The sequence below is a fragment of the Alexandromys fortis genome, unplaced genomic scaffold (assembly GCF_014885135.2).
Source record: "Alexandromys fortis isolate MF-2015 unplaced genomic scaffold, M_Fortis_MF-2015_v1.1 scaffold_80, whole genome shotgun sequence".
In the NCBI taxonomy this organism is placed as follows: Eukaryota; Metazoa; Chordata; class Mammalia; order Rodentia; family Cricetidae; genus Alexandromys; species Alexandromys fortis.
In genome coordinates, this window is record NW_026068174.1 from 4,821,356 (window position 1) to 4,837,042 (window position 15,687).

The window sequence follows — 15,687 nt, forward strand, 5'->3', positions numbered from 1 at the left end:
AAAAAAAAAAAAAAAAAAAAAATCAGCCTGGTCTACAAGAGCTAGTTCCAGGACAGCTAGGACTGTTACACAGAGAAACCCCGTCTTGAAAACAAAACAACAAAACAAAACCAAAAAAAAGGCAAGACATCTTTGCATCATTAAACAAATATTTCACAGCATAAACAAATGTACGTCTTGAACTATTATTTCACAATACATAATAGATCCAGAGGAGGATGCCATTGGCTATATATTATGCAGAACTCTGAAGGCCTTACTCACTAAAGATGAGCTGGGGAAGAACCGAAGGAGCAAAGAGAAAAGGCTTATATGCAAATAAACCTCTAAAATGGCCCACAGCGAAGACTCCCAGCATTCTGAAAGTCTTAAGACTTGAGGATTTAGCAGGCAGATAGATCCGGAAATAGCTCACCTAATAAATGACCACACAATGACTAAAATTCTTTTATTTTTTTTTTTTATTTATCATTTTGGAAAAAGAAAACTAGGGGAAAATCAGACAAGTCAGCAATCCTTGATGTCAGAGGAGTAAAATCCCCAGCGAGGAGGGAAGTTCCTCAGCTTCCTCTTATCAACATGAACGAAAGGATCTCTGCCCTCATGAACAGGTCCTCTCTTGAGAACTGACCAAATTGGGGAGAGCGACCAATTCAAGTGTGAAGGCTGCAGGCCCAAACGCAGCCCTTGCTTCCTACAGTGCCCCTTCATGTCAGAGAGTCTGGAGCGGGGCTCCAAGGGCAAAGCAGCAACAGACGTCTACAAACACTGTGTGGTGACAGTGGCACAGAGGATTTAGAATCACAGCTCTGCATGATGGACGTCTGCCTTCAACAATTCACTGGGCTTCATGAAGATGCCTTCCATGGCCTTCCAGTAGTTGTTCTGACTTGGCTGGGCCATACCATGTACCTCCTTTTGTCCACTTATAGGTCGGCCATATTGTTCTCCCGTGACAGACAGGAGAACTTCGGTGGAAGAATGTTTGAATCTCACTTCACCGTCTCTCACCCAGTAAGGTCCATTACAGAGCACTGTCCAGTCATCCAGATAGTCACCTTCACCTTCCTCGCCAAAGGCACTCACTTCCTGAAAGACAGAAAGTGGAAACATTAACACATCTGACAGTCAGCTCTGGAGAGCAGACACCTGAGTTCAGATGATAGAGCACACCCACAGCCCTAACATTGAGGAAGTGGAGATAGCAAGGTCAGGAGTTCAAGATGATCCAGCTACATAAGCAATTTAAGGCTAGCCTAGGTTATAAGAGACTCTACCCTGTTGCCAAGTAAAGAAGCTGCTATCTAAGGCTTTTACCATGAGGAAAATGTTAGATTTCAAAGGTGGGGCATGACTCAATAAGAAAAAAAAATAAAATTAAAAAAATAAAAATAAGCCAGGCAGTAGCAATACATGCTTTTAATTCCAGCATGCGGGAGGCTGAGGCAGGTAGATCTCTGTGAGTTTGAAGCCAACCTGGTCTACAAGAGCTAGTTCTAGCATAGGCTCCAAAGCCACAGAGAAACCCTGTCTCCAAAAACCAAAATAATAATAATAAAAAATTACAATAAAAAAACTGAAAACAGCTGGGCGGTGGTGGCGCACGCCTTTAATCCCAGCACTCGGGAGGCAGAGGCAGGCGGGTCTCTGTGAGTTCAAGACCAGCCTGGTCTACAAGAGCTAGTTCCAGGACAGGCTCCAAAACCACAGAGAAACCCTGTCTCGAAAAACAAAAACAAAAACAAAAAAAAAAGAACCAAGAGATCAAACAAGTCAACTGGGCAAGACAGAGCACATGTGATGGCTATTCTTGGTTGTCAATTTGAATATAAGTGGAATGAACTATAATCCAGAAATGGATGGCACACCTGTGATCCAGATCTTGAGGCAAGAAGACAACAAGCCTTTAATCCAGACCTTGAGGCTGGAAGGCACACCTTTAATCTGGACTACCTCTTCTGCAGGAAACACATTTAAGGGCAATGCAAAAAGAAGGGTTTGTTCATTATCTGCTTGCCCTCGCTCTGTCAAGACATCCATTCCTTCTTTGGGATCCCAGAAGACCAGCTGAGACAGCCAACCTCATGGGACTGAGCAGCCACTAGATTCTTGGACTTCCCATCCATAACTAGCTATTGTTGGACTGCAGCGGTAAGTCACTCCAATAAATTCCCATAGACAGACCAACCGACAGACAGATATTCATTCCATAAGTTCTGTGACTCTAGAGAACCCTAACATATACAGCAGGAATAATCCATTGCATGCCCCTCACCTGGTTTCCAGAAAGAGGTGACGTGAAATGGTGGCTGTGGAGGTTTCGACCAGTGTTGATGTGTGTCAGTCGGATGGGCTGGCCACATTTGATGGGGGTTCCCCTTTCACACACTGTGGCTGTCTTCCCCCGTATTCTCCAATAACTATTGCTGTCATCCACAGAGGTTACACCTGTCACTGATTGCTGCCCACTACCTGCAAGCAAACGAACAAAAGGCAGAGAAGAAAGGCAGTTGGAGAGATGCCTGATACCTGGTTCTGAAGAGCCATTTTCAACTCAGTGGGAGACAGCAAGGACCCATCCACTGTTAGGTAAAGCTTCTACCAAGGTTGCATTCATTTTTTCAAAGAAAAAATTTTTATTTTTATTTTATGTTTATTGGCGTTTTGCCTGTGTGTATGTCTGTATGAGGCTGTCGGGTCCCCTGGAACTGGAGTCACAGACAGTTGTAGCTGCCATGTGGGTGCTGGGAATTGAACCCCGGTCCCCTGGAAGAACAGTCAGTGCTCTTAACCACTGAGCCATCTCTCAAGCCCACCTGCATTGTTTTTAAGAAAACCTACATCATACCTTCAGTTATATCTTCCCTAGATACTAAGGATCTTGAAATTTCACTTTACTTTTTTTTTGGTTTTTCGAGACAGGGTTTCTCTGTGGTTTTGGAGCCTGTGCTGGGATTAAAGGCGTGTGCCACCACCGCCTGGCTGAAATTTCACTGGCTATTGTGGAACAGCAGCCAGGATGGTAGGGAAGATCATGCTGCACTGGTTGACTACAGAATGAGACCTGTCCTGTGAGAAAGCAGTTTGTCAAATCTTCACTGCATCTGTACGGCCTTGGACAAGCATATGAATTTGATCCTCTGAGACTGTGATGAGTTCAGCAAAATCAAGAGACAGGATGCTAAATAGCCAGAGTATAAAGAAAAACAGGTTCTAGGTCTGCTGTTGTGTGCGGAAAGCTTGGTATCCACCATTATGAAAAGGCTACTCTCTAAAGATACTGACACGGCTTGGAACCCACTTGTCTTCCTGTTGGAGGTCTTGGGGTTGGGAGGACAGTTATTCATTTTACTTTTGTGAATTTTGCCTGCCTGTAAGTCTGTCTGTGCATGCTTATGCCCACAGAGGTCAGAAGAGGGAGCCAGATAGCCTGGGACTAGAGTTAAGTTAAACATGTGGATGCAAGGAATTGAACCTGGATTCTTTGTAAGAACAAGTACTCTTAACCACTGAGCCATCTCTCCAGCACTGTTCTCTACATTTTAATCGTCTCTTTAATTTTTCACTTTTTTTTCAACTCGACTTCCTCTGGAGACCTTAATCTGTTCCTAAACACTTAGGGGTCCAGACAAAGTAATTCAAGAAACATTTACTGTAACTGTAATTTTTCAGATTGAGCTCATCCTGAGCAATTTGATAGCAAATTGATAGTGCTTCAACCACTATCTGGACAAGAATGTTGTATCTAGGCAGTAAAATGGCTCAGCTGGTAAAGACTGACAATCTGAATTCAATCACTAAGACTCACAAGATAGAAGGAGAAAACAATGCTTTTCTCTGCTTTCCACATTTGCACTGTGCCAAGCATGCATCCAAACACACACACACACACACACACACTGGAGAAATGTAATTTAAAAATAAAGCCTTTAATCTCAGCACTCAGGAGGCAGGGGCAGGTGCTGTGTGTTCGAGGACAGTCTGGTCTACATACTGAGTTCCTGGCAGCAGGGCAACCAGAGCTAGATAGACACTGTCTCAAAAATATTGTACCTAACCTGCATCAGATCCCTCCAAGGTTCAGACTGAGCATGGTGTCAAAATCTGACTACCCAAAAGGACCACCGGGAGAGATTTGAAGTCTACTAGGCCTCTTTCTAACTCCATTATAATTTAGTAGATCCAAAACAGGAAACAGATTAAATTAAAATGCAATACACCTGGCTTATAGGTAGGTGTTTCCTGAATCAAGTGGCTAAAAATATAAAGATATCCCAATGATGACTATGCATTCCTGGCACTAAACTGGTCAGACAGGTTCTTAGAGGTGGGAACCACAGACTAACCCAAAAGGGTGAGTTCCTCTCTTAGCAAACACCATCCACCATCATCAGTCATTCAAATTACCTTGAATACATCTCACGTTAAATCTCATGACTTTTTTTGTTGTTGTTGTTTTTTGATTTTGGAGACAGGGTTTCTCTGTAGCTTTTGGAGCCTGTCCTGGAATTAGCTCTTGTAGACAAGTCTGGTCTCGAACTCACAGAGATCTGCCTGCCTCTGCCTCCCGGTTGCTGGGATTAAAAGCATGCGCCACCACCGCCCAGCCGAATCTCATGACTTTTATCCTCCTCCCCCACCAAGAACTTAAGAGTCTTTAGAATGCTTGGCAAATAATCTAACATTAAGCTATTTAGCCAGCTTTTGAACTTTTTTTTAATTTTATTATTTATTTATTTATTTATTTTTGGTTTTTTCGAGACAGGGTTTCTCTGTGGCTTTGGAGCCTGTCCTGGAACTAACTCTGTAGACCAGGCTGGTCTCGAACTCACAGAGATCCGCCTGAGTGCTGGGATTAAAGGCATGCACCACCACCGCACGGCTCCAGTCCCTGTTTCAGAACTTCTTTTGTGTTGTTTTGTAATCCAGGCTCTATGTAATCCAGGCTGATCTTTAAGTCACAAAGCTTCCACTTGAGCCTTCTGAGTGCTAGGATAACAGATATCGGCCACCACGCCTGCCATTAGAACAATACTAGACACAAAAGAAAGATAGAAAGAAAGAAAGAAAGAGAGAAAGAAAGAAAGAAACAGAGAGGAGAGGGAGAGAGAATAAAAAGGCTCTTTAGGGGCTGGAGAGATGGCTCAGAAGTAAAGAGCACTGACTGCTCTTCCAGAAGCCTTGAGTTCAACTCCCAGCAACCACAGGGTGACTCACAACCATCTATATGAGGTCTGGTGCCCTTTTCTGGCCTGCAGGCATACATGCAGGAAAAAGCACTGTATACGTAATAAATAAATAAGTCTTTTTTTTTTTTTTCCCCGAGACAGGGTTTCTCTNGAACTAGCTCTGTAGACCAGGCTGATCTCGAACTCACAGAGATCCGCCTGCCTCTGCCTCCTGAGTGCTGGGATTAAAGGCGTGCGCCACCACCACCTTGGTTCTTAACTCCTTTCTATGCTGAATGAATGAATCCACGAATACTTAGCATGAATTGCATATGATAAAAAGCAGACTTTCCTTTGCAATCCCTGTTAAAGCTTAAGTTATTGAGCTAAAAAACAAGTATAAGACCAAGGGTTGTAATCAAAGAGCAAGCTCTTTCAAGTCTAAAACTCAGAGATTCAAGATATGTTGTCAGGCTCTATATGTCTCTCTTCTCCCAGCACAAAATAGTGGCAGTCCATGGACCCTGAAAGATTTTAAACCTGGGCAGATTGGATTAAACCCTGTACCCACCATTCATTAGTTGTAAGGCTTTGAGCAGTACCTCTGAGTCTATTTTTTCACCTACGAAAGTACCTTTACTGTCTTTCTCAACACATTATTAGAAATTGACAAGTATACATGTGACACATTTAACGCATAACTCATCAAACAAAAACTAACATTACGACTAAAATCCCTTAGCAACTCGATCGTCCTCGCCAAGCAGCTTCCTAGGGCACCTTTAACTTTCCAAGACCACGACCTCAGCTCCTGAGGCCCCGCCTCTTCGGGGCTCCCCGGGCCTAGGCAGCCCACCCAACCCCGGTTGGTTCCCCTCAGTACCTGACCCATAGCGCACGTCGTGAGAGTGCAGTCGGACATTATGGCGCGTATTGAGTAGCTTCACCACGGAGCCGCAAGTAACGACAGCCATATCGGACGCTCCCACAGCGCTCCATAAACCACCCAACAACAGAAGCGACAAGACAGCCATCCTAGATCCGAGAGCCCCTAACCATCCAAGAAAATTTTAGCCCTTCCCCGGAACCGGAAGTTAAGGGCGGGACAACGACAAGGAGGAAGTGACGCCACTCTAACCTGAATCTTTATGGTTCCTCTGGCTCGAGCGGCTGGGTGACCTGGGAATCCGCTGTGTTCTGGTTGCTCTGTGGCGGCTGCGTTCGTTCGGTTAGCGTTCGCACGCTCGAGACGAGAGCGCTAGCCACCGGACGGGATAAGAAAGCACGAAATGGCCCGCCCACCCCCAGTGACAGAGAGCCGGAGGTGACGTAGCACGTTTACGTAGCAGCGGCGACGGCGGCGGTGGTGGTGGTAGTGGTGGCGGCTGCAGAAGCTGAGGGCCCCTGCGGTGGGTCCGTACTATCCTTCGCCAGTCTCGATTCGGCGACCCCATTTTCTTCTTTGGGAGCTTAAAGCAGCGGAGAAACAGCGGCCCTTAAGCAGGTAAAGCTCAGCCGGAGAGCGTTTCTGGTGTGCGCAGCGAGCCGGGCTCCCAGGGCCCGGTAAGGGAAGAGGCATTGGGGTGCCCTGGCCTTTCCTGATCTACCGGGGCAAAGGGACAGGAAAGCGCCGTGGTTGCTCAGCGTCTCCAGGCCTTTCCCCCACGTAGTACCACCTGGAACCTGTGAATTGGCGTTGCTTGTTGAGTCAACAGACTTTCTGGGATCCCATCTTCCCCGCAGCTTCTGGAATCTGGGCCACACGAAAAATTGGGACTAGGAGAGACCTAAGGGTTTCTTACTTGGCATCAGGTGATCAGATTAGTTATTCCGTGCCTTTGGATCCTACCGGACTTAAGATGGCATGAGGCTGGTGTACTGTGCTGAATGTTAGCTCTTCTCATATTGTTGAATAACTGAACTTTTCCCCCTTGGATGGCTGAGTCCCTTAACACTTTCGAAAGGTGCGAGTTTGTATATAATTGCCTGAAACCCTCCATCCTGCGTAATTCATTTCCTCGAATGCATGCAACATACTGTAAATATCAGAATGGGTTTTTGAATCCGAAATCTGAATTCTTTGTTTGTTTGTTTTGGTTTTTCGAGACAGGGTTTCTCTGTGGTTTTGGAGCCTGTCCTCCTCAGGCTGGTCTCGAACTCACAGAGATCCGCCTGCCTCAGTCTCCCGAGTGCTGGGATTAAAGGCGTGCGCCACCACCGCCCGGCTCGAAATCTGTATTCTTGATTGACATCAGGTACTCAATTTAAGTATCTAAGAAAAGCTGTTTCCCTGTGTTACGGAAAGAATTGATGCTTATTTTCTTTTAGAAGGCAGATCTCCTATAATACCTATACGGAAAGTCACTGTAGTATCAAAAGTAGTGGGGTACTTTTTTCCATTTTCCTCTACACACTCCATTTCTGATGATCCCCTTCTTCACAATCCCCCGTTACTTTCATTTATTTTTCTGTGTATGTGTGTGGTTCAATAGTTAATCTAAGGTTACTTACAGGAATGTGAGGGATTATTCAGAGAAACCTCGGCTACAACACTAAAGAAAATGTGCTTCTCCCCCAGCAACCATGAATTGCTCTAGATCCTTAGGATTGGTGGGATCACGTGAGCCCCCCACCCCCAGCTACCGTTAACTGCCTACAAATTTTCAGGCCCCTCCCCAGCAAGGGAGTATTATGCTACACTGTGCAGAAGGTGCTGAGTTAAATCAATTTTTCGGGGGAAAAAGTTTATTCCACCGTTGAACACTGAAGTTGACAGTTTGTAAGTCTTCGGTCTTTTAATTGCCTCCTGAGTGCTGGGATTAAAGGGCGTGTCACCGCCACCCATCTAATTTTTTTTAATTCTTGTAGTTTTATAGTTTTCTGCTTATACTAGTTTAACTTTCTTACCTTTCTTTGACGCTTTAGTCAATAGCAACCCGACTGACTTCTCTTCTAACTGCTCATCAAAATTGATAGCTTCAACAGTGGCTACAATGTTGCCAAATCCAATGGATACTCTTAGTCAATACAGTTACTCCTTGAAGCTTTGTCCCCTTAGTTGTTGTATTATACTTGGCTCTTGAATCTCTTAAACTAGCTACTCCTTTTTAGTCTTTTTTTTTTTTTTTTTTTTTTTTTTTTTTTTTTTTTTTTTTTTTTTTTTTTTTTTTTGAGACAGGGTTTCTCTGTGGTTTTGGAGCCTGTCCTGGAACTAGCTCTTGTAGACCAGGCTGGTCTCGAACTCACAGAGATCGCCTGCCTCTGCCTCCTGAGTGCTGGGATTAAAGGCGTGCGCCACCACCGAGTGGCCTCCTTTTTAGTCTTTAAAATACCGCTTTAATCCTAGCACTCTGGAGGCAGAGGCAGGCAGATCTCTGTATGAGTTCGAGGCCAGCATGGTCTACAAGAACTAGTTTTAGGACAGGCTCCAAAGCTACAGAGAAACCCTGTCTCGAAAAACAAACAAACAAACAAAAAACCAAAAAGAAAAGAAATAACTTCATTGTATTTTTATGTGGTTATTTTGTGTGCATGGTTGTGAAGTAGGTGCTTTCTTGGTTGAGTCATCTCCTTCCCTGGCCTTTTTGGGGGAGGATTTATTTTTATCAATGTTTTCCCAGCTTGGACTGCCTTCTCCTTAGGCATACTGGTGGTTCCTCACTCCCCACAGGTTAAAGGTAAAAGTGTAATCATAGTGATACTGATGCTAATCCGCATAGCATATTCCTGCCCAGAACTCCTGGAGCCAAGCAGTCGTCTTTCCTTAACTCTCAAGAAGCTGTTCCAGACTGTAAGGCTGTAGGCATCCACCACTGGACTTGATGTGATTTTGCAGGGTTTTTGGGTTGTTTGTTTGCTTTTTGCTTTGTGGGTTTTGTTTTGAGTCAGAGTCTTGCTGTGTAGTCTAAATGGCTCAAACTCTTTGAGCCTCTTGTTTCACCTTACTAGATGCTTCATTCTTCCTTACTTTTCTGCTCTCCCTAATATCTAAATGTTTGTTGGGTTTCTCTCAGGGCTTAATTTTGACTCCTCTACGTGTTCAGATGCCCTCCCTGTGCTCTGTTTTCTAGGCCACCATCATCTTTTGCCTGGACTATGATAGTTCCCCAGTTTCCTGTTTCTGCTCAAATTCCCCAGTGTCTTTGAAGCCTTTAACTTACCCTATAAAGATCCTGTGTCTTCATGTGAAACCCTCTTCCTCTCCCTGGTCAAACTGACTTTCTCTGTTGCTGCCAGCATTCGTGCTCTACAGAAGCTTCTGCGCCAGAGTCTCCTCCAACCACCTCCCCACGCAGTCAGTTTCTACACTTTATTCCTCACTCTTTGGGTATTTATAAAGTTTATTTCTTTTTATTTTAAGGATTTTTCTATTTTATTTATTTATTTTTTTTAAGACAGGGTGTCTCTTTGTAATAGCCCTAGCTGTCCAGGAAATCACTCTGTACACCAGGTTGGCCTTGAACTCACAGAGATCTGCAGGCCTCTCCCAAGTTCTGGGATCATGCGCAGATACCACCACCCATCTATTCTAAGATCTTAAAGATTTATTTAACTTATTAGAGAGAATGAGAATGTGTTAATTCTTGTATCGGTGTGAGTAGATCTAGGATAGCTTTGTGGATTCAGTTCCTTTCTTCCACTAGTTTTTTAGTTTTTACTTCTTTACGTTAGTTTTGGAATCTAATTCAGGTTATGGGCTTGCATGGCGGGCACTTTTGCCTGCTGAACCATATAACCAGCCCCCAGCCTATATTTTATTTTTTTTTCAATATTTATTTATTTATTTATTATGTATACAATATTCTGTGTGTATGCCTGCAGGCCAGAAGAGGGCACCAGACCTCATTACAGATGGTTGTGAGCCACCATGTGGTTGCCGGGAATTGAACTCAGGACCTTTGGAAGAGTAGGAAATGCTCTTAACCTCTGAGTCATCTCTCCAGCCCTTAATTTCTTATAATTAGATTGTGTGTGTGTGGTTTTTTGAGACAGGGTGTCTCTGTAGCTTTGGAGCCTGTCCTGGAACTAGCTCTATCTAGTAGACCAGGCTGGCCTTGAACTCACAGAGATCCGGCTACCTCTGCCTTCTGGGTGCTGGGATTAAAGGCATTCACCACCACCACTCGGCCAGACCATGTTCTTATGTCCTCACTTGGAGTCCCATTTTATGAAGTACTCTGTGACTTCTGTCACCATATTGTTCTCAACACTAATTACAGGATTTTGTTTCATTTTTCTGGTTTCAGATATTTAACCAGAGCCTTGTGCATGGTAAGGAAAGGTTCTGTCCTTTGAGATATACCCACCCTCATTCATGTTTTGTCATAACATAATTTATGAAAATTATGAACTCTACCCAGGAAGAAGCATATTTTATTCTCTTTTACCTACCAAGACCCAGAACAGAACTTGACCCTAAACAAACAGAATCTAAATGTTCATTGGAGAACAAAAGGAGTTAACAAGCCAGATCTCTTCAGCCAGGTCTCCTCTTAATTGCCTCCTACAAGTTCTTGTTAGAAAGGAGGAACTGCCAAGGGCCTCTCCTGTGGCCATCTGATCCCAGCCCTGTTCCTCTTCCTGAGAATGCCATGGTAACCACTACCCTCTCCCTCTGAGTCACATCTTACTCGGCAGCTGGCTTTTGCCTGGAGAGCCCTCCCTCCACCACTCTACTCCTCTTCAAGGCCTATTCCAAGTGCAAATTTAACTATAGTCTTGAATGTGGGGAAAATTTGAGGAATGTGAGTACTAAATGCAAAAATCAAAACTACAGTCAGCTTATCTTATTAAATCATGTATTAATGATGTTGATATATATCTTTATTCTGGAGTAGCTGTTGCTTGGCATCTTCAGCCTGCAGTGCTGATGCAGTACTATTCAAAATCTAGCTGTAGAAAGTCATGACTGCTTCTGGCAAACCTCTTAACTGGAAGGCTTATTGCTGAGCTAGATTAGGAACATTAGAGTGTGTTTTATCGCTAACCTAGCTTGGGAGTTGGGAGGGAAAGGAGACAGTTGTCTTCCCAAGCTGATTGTAAGGGGACCAAGAATAAGCTGTTATCTCAGGTGGGTTGTCTATTTCTCTCTGTTAAGTAGAACAGGGACATCTGTCTGTAAGAGCTAGCTTGAAGATGTTGATCCTTTAAAAGACTGAATTCATGGTATGATGACCTAATTAAAGTAAACTATGTGCAGTTTACTATTTTTAATGTCTCAGTTCAAAGCTTGGGGGGAGCAATGTTAAAATTATCAGGCATAATGGCTCTTTCTTTTAATCACAGCACTCAGGAAACTGAGGTAGGAAAATTGTTGTGAGTCCTAAGAGTTAACTTTCAGGTCACACAGCCTAGAGTAAAGCCCTGCCTCAAAACACCAAGTATAGGAGTGGTGTTATAACTCTCTCTTGCTTCTGTCCAGGTTGTTTTTCTTTTTCTTTTTCTTTTCTTTTTCTTGAAATGTGGTCTCACTGTGTTGTCCTGCCCTGGAACTCTGTATATAAACCAGGCTGTCCTCTACTTTCTACTTACTGGGCTTAAAGGCATGAGCCACTACGTCTAGCCTAGAACTACAAATTTAATTGGCAGAATTTTTAAGATTCACTTGGCGTTACTTTAGCTAAAGACCTTAAGGATGCAGATGTCAGAAAAGGGAAAGAGGGGCATCCACCTAATCCCATTGTATAGTCTTTGTTGTCATAGGTTTTTTTTTGTTTAGTTTTGTTTTGTTTTTCAAGACAGAATTTCTCTGTAGCTTTGGAGCCTGTCCTAGCTATTGTAGACCAGGCTGGCCTCGAACTCCCAGAGATCCTCCTGCCTCTGCCTCCCGAGTACTGGGATTAAAGGCGTGCCACCATCGCCCGGCTGTCATAGTTTTTATTAGTGCTTCAGCTGGGTACAATCTCTGTCTACCAGAAACTTTTTTTTTGAGACAGTTTCTCTGTTTAGTCCTGGCTGTCCTGGAACTCACTCTGTAGATTAGACTGACCTCAAACTCACAGAGATCCATGGGCCTCTGCCTCCCGAGTCCTGGGATTAACGGTGTGCAACGCCACCCCCCCCCCAACTCTTACAACTTAACCCATAATTCTTATCTGTGGTTAGCCACGTGGCTTGGTCCCTTTTCTCAGTAAGGCAGTCTCATCTCACAGTCTGATTTGTAACTACCTCCCTGCCTTTTCTCTTCTCCTGCCACTTCCTGAAAGCTAGAATTAATAAGCTTCTGCTGTCACAACTGGCTTTGCAGTGCTGGAGATTGAACCTAAGGCTTTATGTGTACCAGGCAAGCAATGCACCTACTGAACCGCATCCTCTGCCTCTGTGTGTGTTCTTTAATGTCCTACTCAAGGCTCAGTTATGGAGTTTTTGGGTTCTCCTGCCAGGCTTTAGCTATGTTGGAAAACAGGAATGTAGAAGATGAAGTTAATTTTTTTAATATTTATTTATTTATTATGTATACAATATTCTATCTGTGTATGACTACAGGCCAGAAGAGGGCACCAGATCCCATTACAGATGGTTGTGAGTCACCATGTGGTTGCTGGGAATTGAACTCAGGACCTTTGGAAGAGCAGGCAATGCTCTTAACCTCTGAGCCATCTCTCCAGCCCCCGAAGATGAAGTTATTAGTTGGTACAGAATTATAGAATGCTAAGTAAAATGAGACCCAGATTGAAACCTAGCTGTCAGGGCTGAAGAGAGAGGTCTGCGGATAAAAAGCATTTGTTGCTCTTGTAGAGTACCCCAGGTCCCCAGCACCTGCCTAAGGTTTAACAACTGAGTAATTCCAGATTCAAAGGATCTGATGCCCTGTTTGGGCCTCCTTGAGCATTACATGTATGTGGTACACATACGCACCCAGGAAAAACACTAATAACACATACAAATTTTTAAAAAACTATTTTTCGGGGCTGAAGAGATGGCTCAGTGGTTAAGAGCACTGCCTGCTCTTCCAAAGGTCCTGAGTTCAATTCCCAGCAACCAAATGGTGGCTCACAACCATCTGTAATGAGGTCTGGTGCCCTCTTCAGGCATGCACGCAGACAGAATATTGTATGCTTAATAAATAAACAAATAAATATTTTTTTAAAAAAAAAAACTATTTTTCATGTGCATTGCTGTTTTGCTTGCATGGATATCTGTGTGAGAGGGTCAGGTCCCCTGGAAATGAATTTACAGACAGTTGTGAGATGCAATATTGATGCTGGGAATTGAACCTGGGTCTTCTGAAAGAGAAGCCAGTGCTCTTAACTGATTAGTCTTTTCTCCAGTATTTTTTTTAAAAAAGAAACCCAGTTAACATTTATTTGAAACTACATTCTTAGCTTGTTGTGATGGTACACACCTGTAATTTGAATACCTGGGAGGTAGAGGGAGGAGGATCTGAAGTTCAAACTCATCCTTAGCTACGTGGCAAATTTTAGGCCACTCTGACCATACTGAGTCATTGTCTCTAAAACAAAAAAGAAACTGTTGACTCTTTTGGTTTTTGAGACAGGGCTTCGCTGCATTGCCCTGGCTGTCGTCCTGGAACTCACTTTGTAGACCAGGCTGGCCTGAACTCAGATCCACCTGCCTCTGCCTCTCAAGAGTACAGCGATTAAAGGTATGTCACCACCAGCCTGGTAATTCTTCTTTATTTTATGTATTATGGGGTAGAGGACAACTCTTGCGGGTCTGGATAGCTTTAACTGTCAGCTTAGAGTCATCTGAGGGGAGTGAGCCTCACTTGGGAATTGCCCAGATCAGATTGGCATGTGGGTATGTCTGTGGGATTGTTCTGATTATTAATTGATATGAGTTCGTAGCCCACTATGGGCTGTACCATTGCTAGGCAAGTGGTCCTGAACCATATAAGAAAGTGTAAGCAAGCCAACTAGAAAGCAGCATTCTTGTGTCTTGCCTGTGAGTACCTTAGTCAGACGTGATGCTGTGTGTTATAGCCAGCAAGCCTCCCTTCAAGTTCCTGCCTTTACTTCCCTCAGTGATGGACTGGGACCTGGAATTGTAAGGTGAATAAACTCCTCCTCTGGCCAGGCGATGGTGGCGCATGCCTTTAATCCCAGCACTCGAGAGGCAGAGGCAGGCGGATCTCTGTGAGTTCGAGGCCAGCCTGGTCTACAGAGCTAGTTCCAGGACAGCTCCAAAGCCACAGAGAAACCCTGTCTTCCAGGACAGCTCCAAAGCCACAGAGAAACCCTGTCTTGAAAAAAAAAAAAAAAACTCCTCCTTTGGATTGCTTTTGGTCAGTGTTTTTTGTTTGTTTGTTTGTTTGTTTTTAAATATTTATTTATTTATTATGTATACACTATTCTGTCTGTGTGTGTGCCTGCTGGCCAGAAGAGGGCACCAGACCTCATTACAGATGGTTGTGAGCCACCATGTGGTTGCTGGGAATTGAACTCAGGACCTTTGGAAGAGCCAGTGCTCTTAACCTCTGAGCCATCTCTCCAGCCCTTGGTCAGTGTTTTATCATAGCACCAGAAATAAAACAAGGATGTAAATGATACAAATGGATTCATCATGGTTCTGATGTTTCTGAAGAGACTCTTTTTCAGCCAAATTCTTCAAACCAGCAGTCATACAAGTAGGCATAAGTTCTCATAATGTTGTTTAATCTATTGAAAAGGGATTTTTCTTTTTTTTAAATAATCTTATTTTTATTTTATATATGTATGTTTTGATTACATGTATGTCTGTGCACCAGTTATATGCCTGCTGCCCAAGGAGTTCTGAAGAAGATATTGGATCCTCTGGAACTGGAGTCACAGATGGTTGTGACAACTATGCGGTGCTGGGAATCAAACCTGATTCCTCTGGAAGAGCAGCCAGTGCTATTAACCACTGAGCCACACCGTATTCTTCCCCTCACCTCCTTTTTAAGGAACAGTGTCTTACAGTGTATTCCCTGGCTTCTGGAACTCACTATTTAGACTAAACTGGCTTCATTTCCCAGAGATCCACCTCTTGGCTCTGCATCCTGGGATTAAAGCCCTGTGCTACCATGCATGGCAGGAATTTTTCTTGACTCTGCTCAGTATGGATGAAAGCGCAAAAGTCTTGGCAATTACTGTTTCTCAAACTTCTTGTGAGCAAGTCATATAATCTCACTCTACCATCATAGCCTCACCTGTATAATAATCCCTGTTTGCTTTCCTCATTTGCCCAATTCTGCCTGGAAATTTGTGAAGATTAAGAGGAATGATAAAACCAAATGTGGTGGTTAGTTCCTATAATCCAGCACAGGACAGGCAGAAACAGGAATATTGCTGTGAATTAAAGGCCAACCTTAGCTACAGAGTGAAACCCTTTCTCAATAAGAGTGAGAAAGAGAAAAATGATTCTGAGCCGGGCAGTGGTGGTGCACGCCTTTAATCCCAGCACTGGGAGGCAGAGACAGGCGGATCTCTGCGAGTTCGAGACCAACCTGGTCTACAGAGCTAGTTCCAGGACAGGCTCCAAAGCCACAGAGAAACCCTGTCTCGAAAAACCAAAAAAAAAAAAAAAAAAAGAGAGGGGG

General features: G+C 43.8%; 2 protein-coding genes across 2 annotated transcripts in view; one reads left to right on the top strand and one right to left on the bottom strand.

Annotated features, from left to right (window-relative positions):
* Nucleotides 1–447: 447 nt before the first annotated feature.
* Nucleotides 448–6,255, bottom strand: Sdf2 (stromal cell derived factor 2). The gene is made up of 3 exons (XM_050128646.1): nt 6,052–6,255; nt 2,276–2,472; nt 448–1,089 (listed from the first exon to the last, which is right to left on the bottom strand). The coding sequence occupies exons 1-3, from the start codon at nt 6,200–6,202 to the stop codon at nt 802–804; spliced, it is 636 nt and encodes a 211-aa protein (XP_049984603.1). The 5' UTR covers nt 6,203–6,255; the 3' UTR covers nt 448–801.
* A 94-nt stretch (nt 6,256–6,349) lies between these two features.
* The window catches only part of Supt6h (SPT6 homolog, histone chaperone and transcription elongation factor), a 36,630-nt gene continuing 27,292 nt past the window's right edge, over nt 6,350–15,687 (top strand). Inside the window, exon 1 of the mRNA XM_050128641.1 lies at nt 6,350–6,672. The gene's annotated coding sequence lies outside the window, so the exon portion shown is untranslated. The remainder of the gene's footprint in view (nt 6,673–15,687) is intronic.

Coding starts and splice junctions, on each gene's coding strand:
- Sdf2 (XM_050128646.1), bottom strand. CDS start 6,202: ATGGCTGTCTTGTCGCTTCTGTTGTTGGGTGGTTTATGGAGCGCTGTG. Junction 2,473..6,051: donor CGACGTGCGCTATGGGTCAG/GTACTGAGGGGA, acceptor GTTTGCTTGCAG/GTAGTGGGCAGCAATCAGTG. Junction 1,090..2,275: donor CACCTCTTTCTGGAAACCAG/GTGAGGGGCATG, acceptor TCTGTCTTTCAG/GAAGTGAGTGCCTTTGGCGA.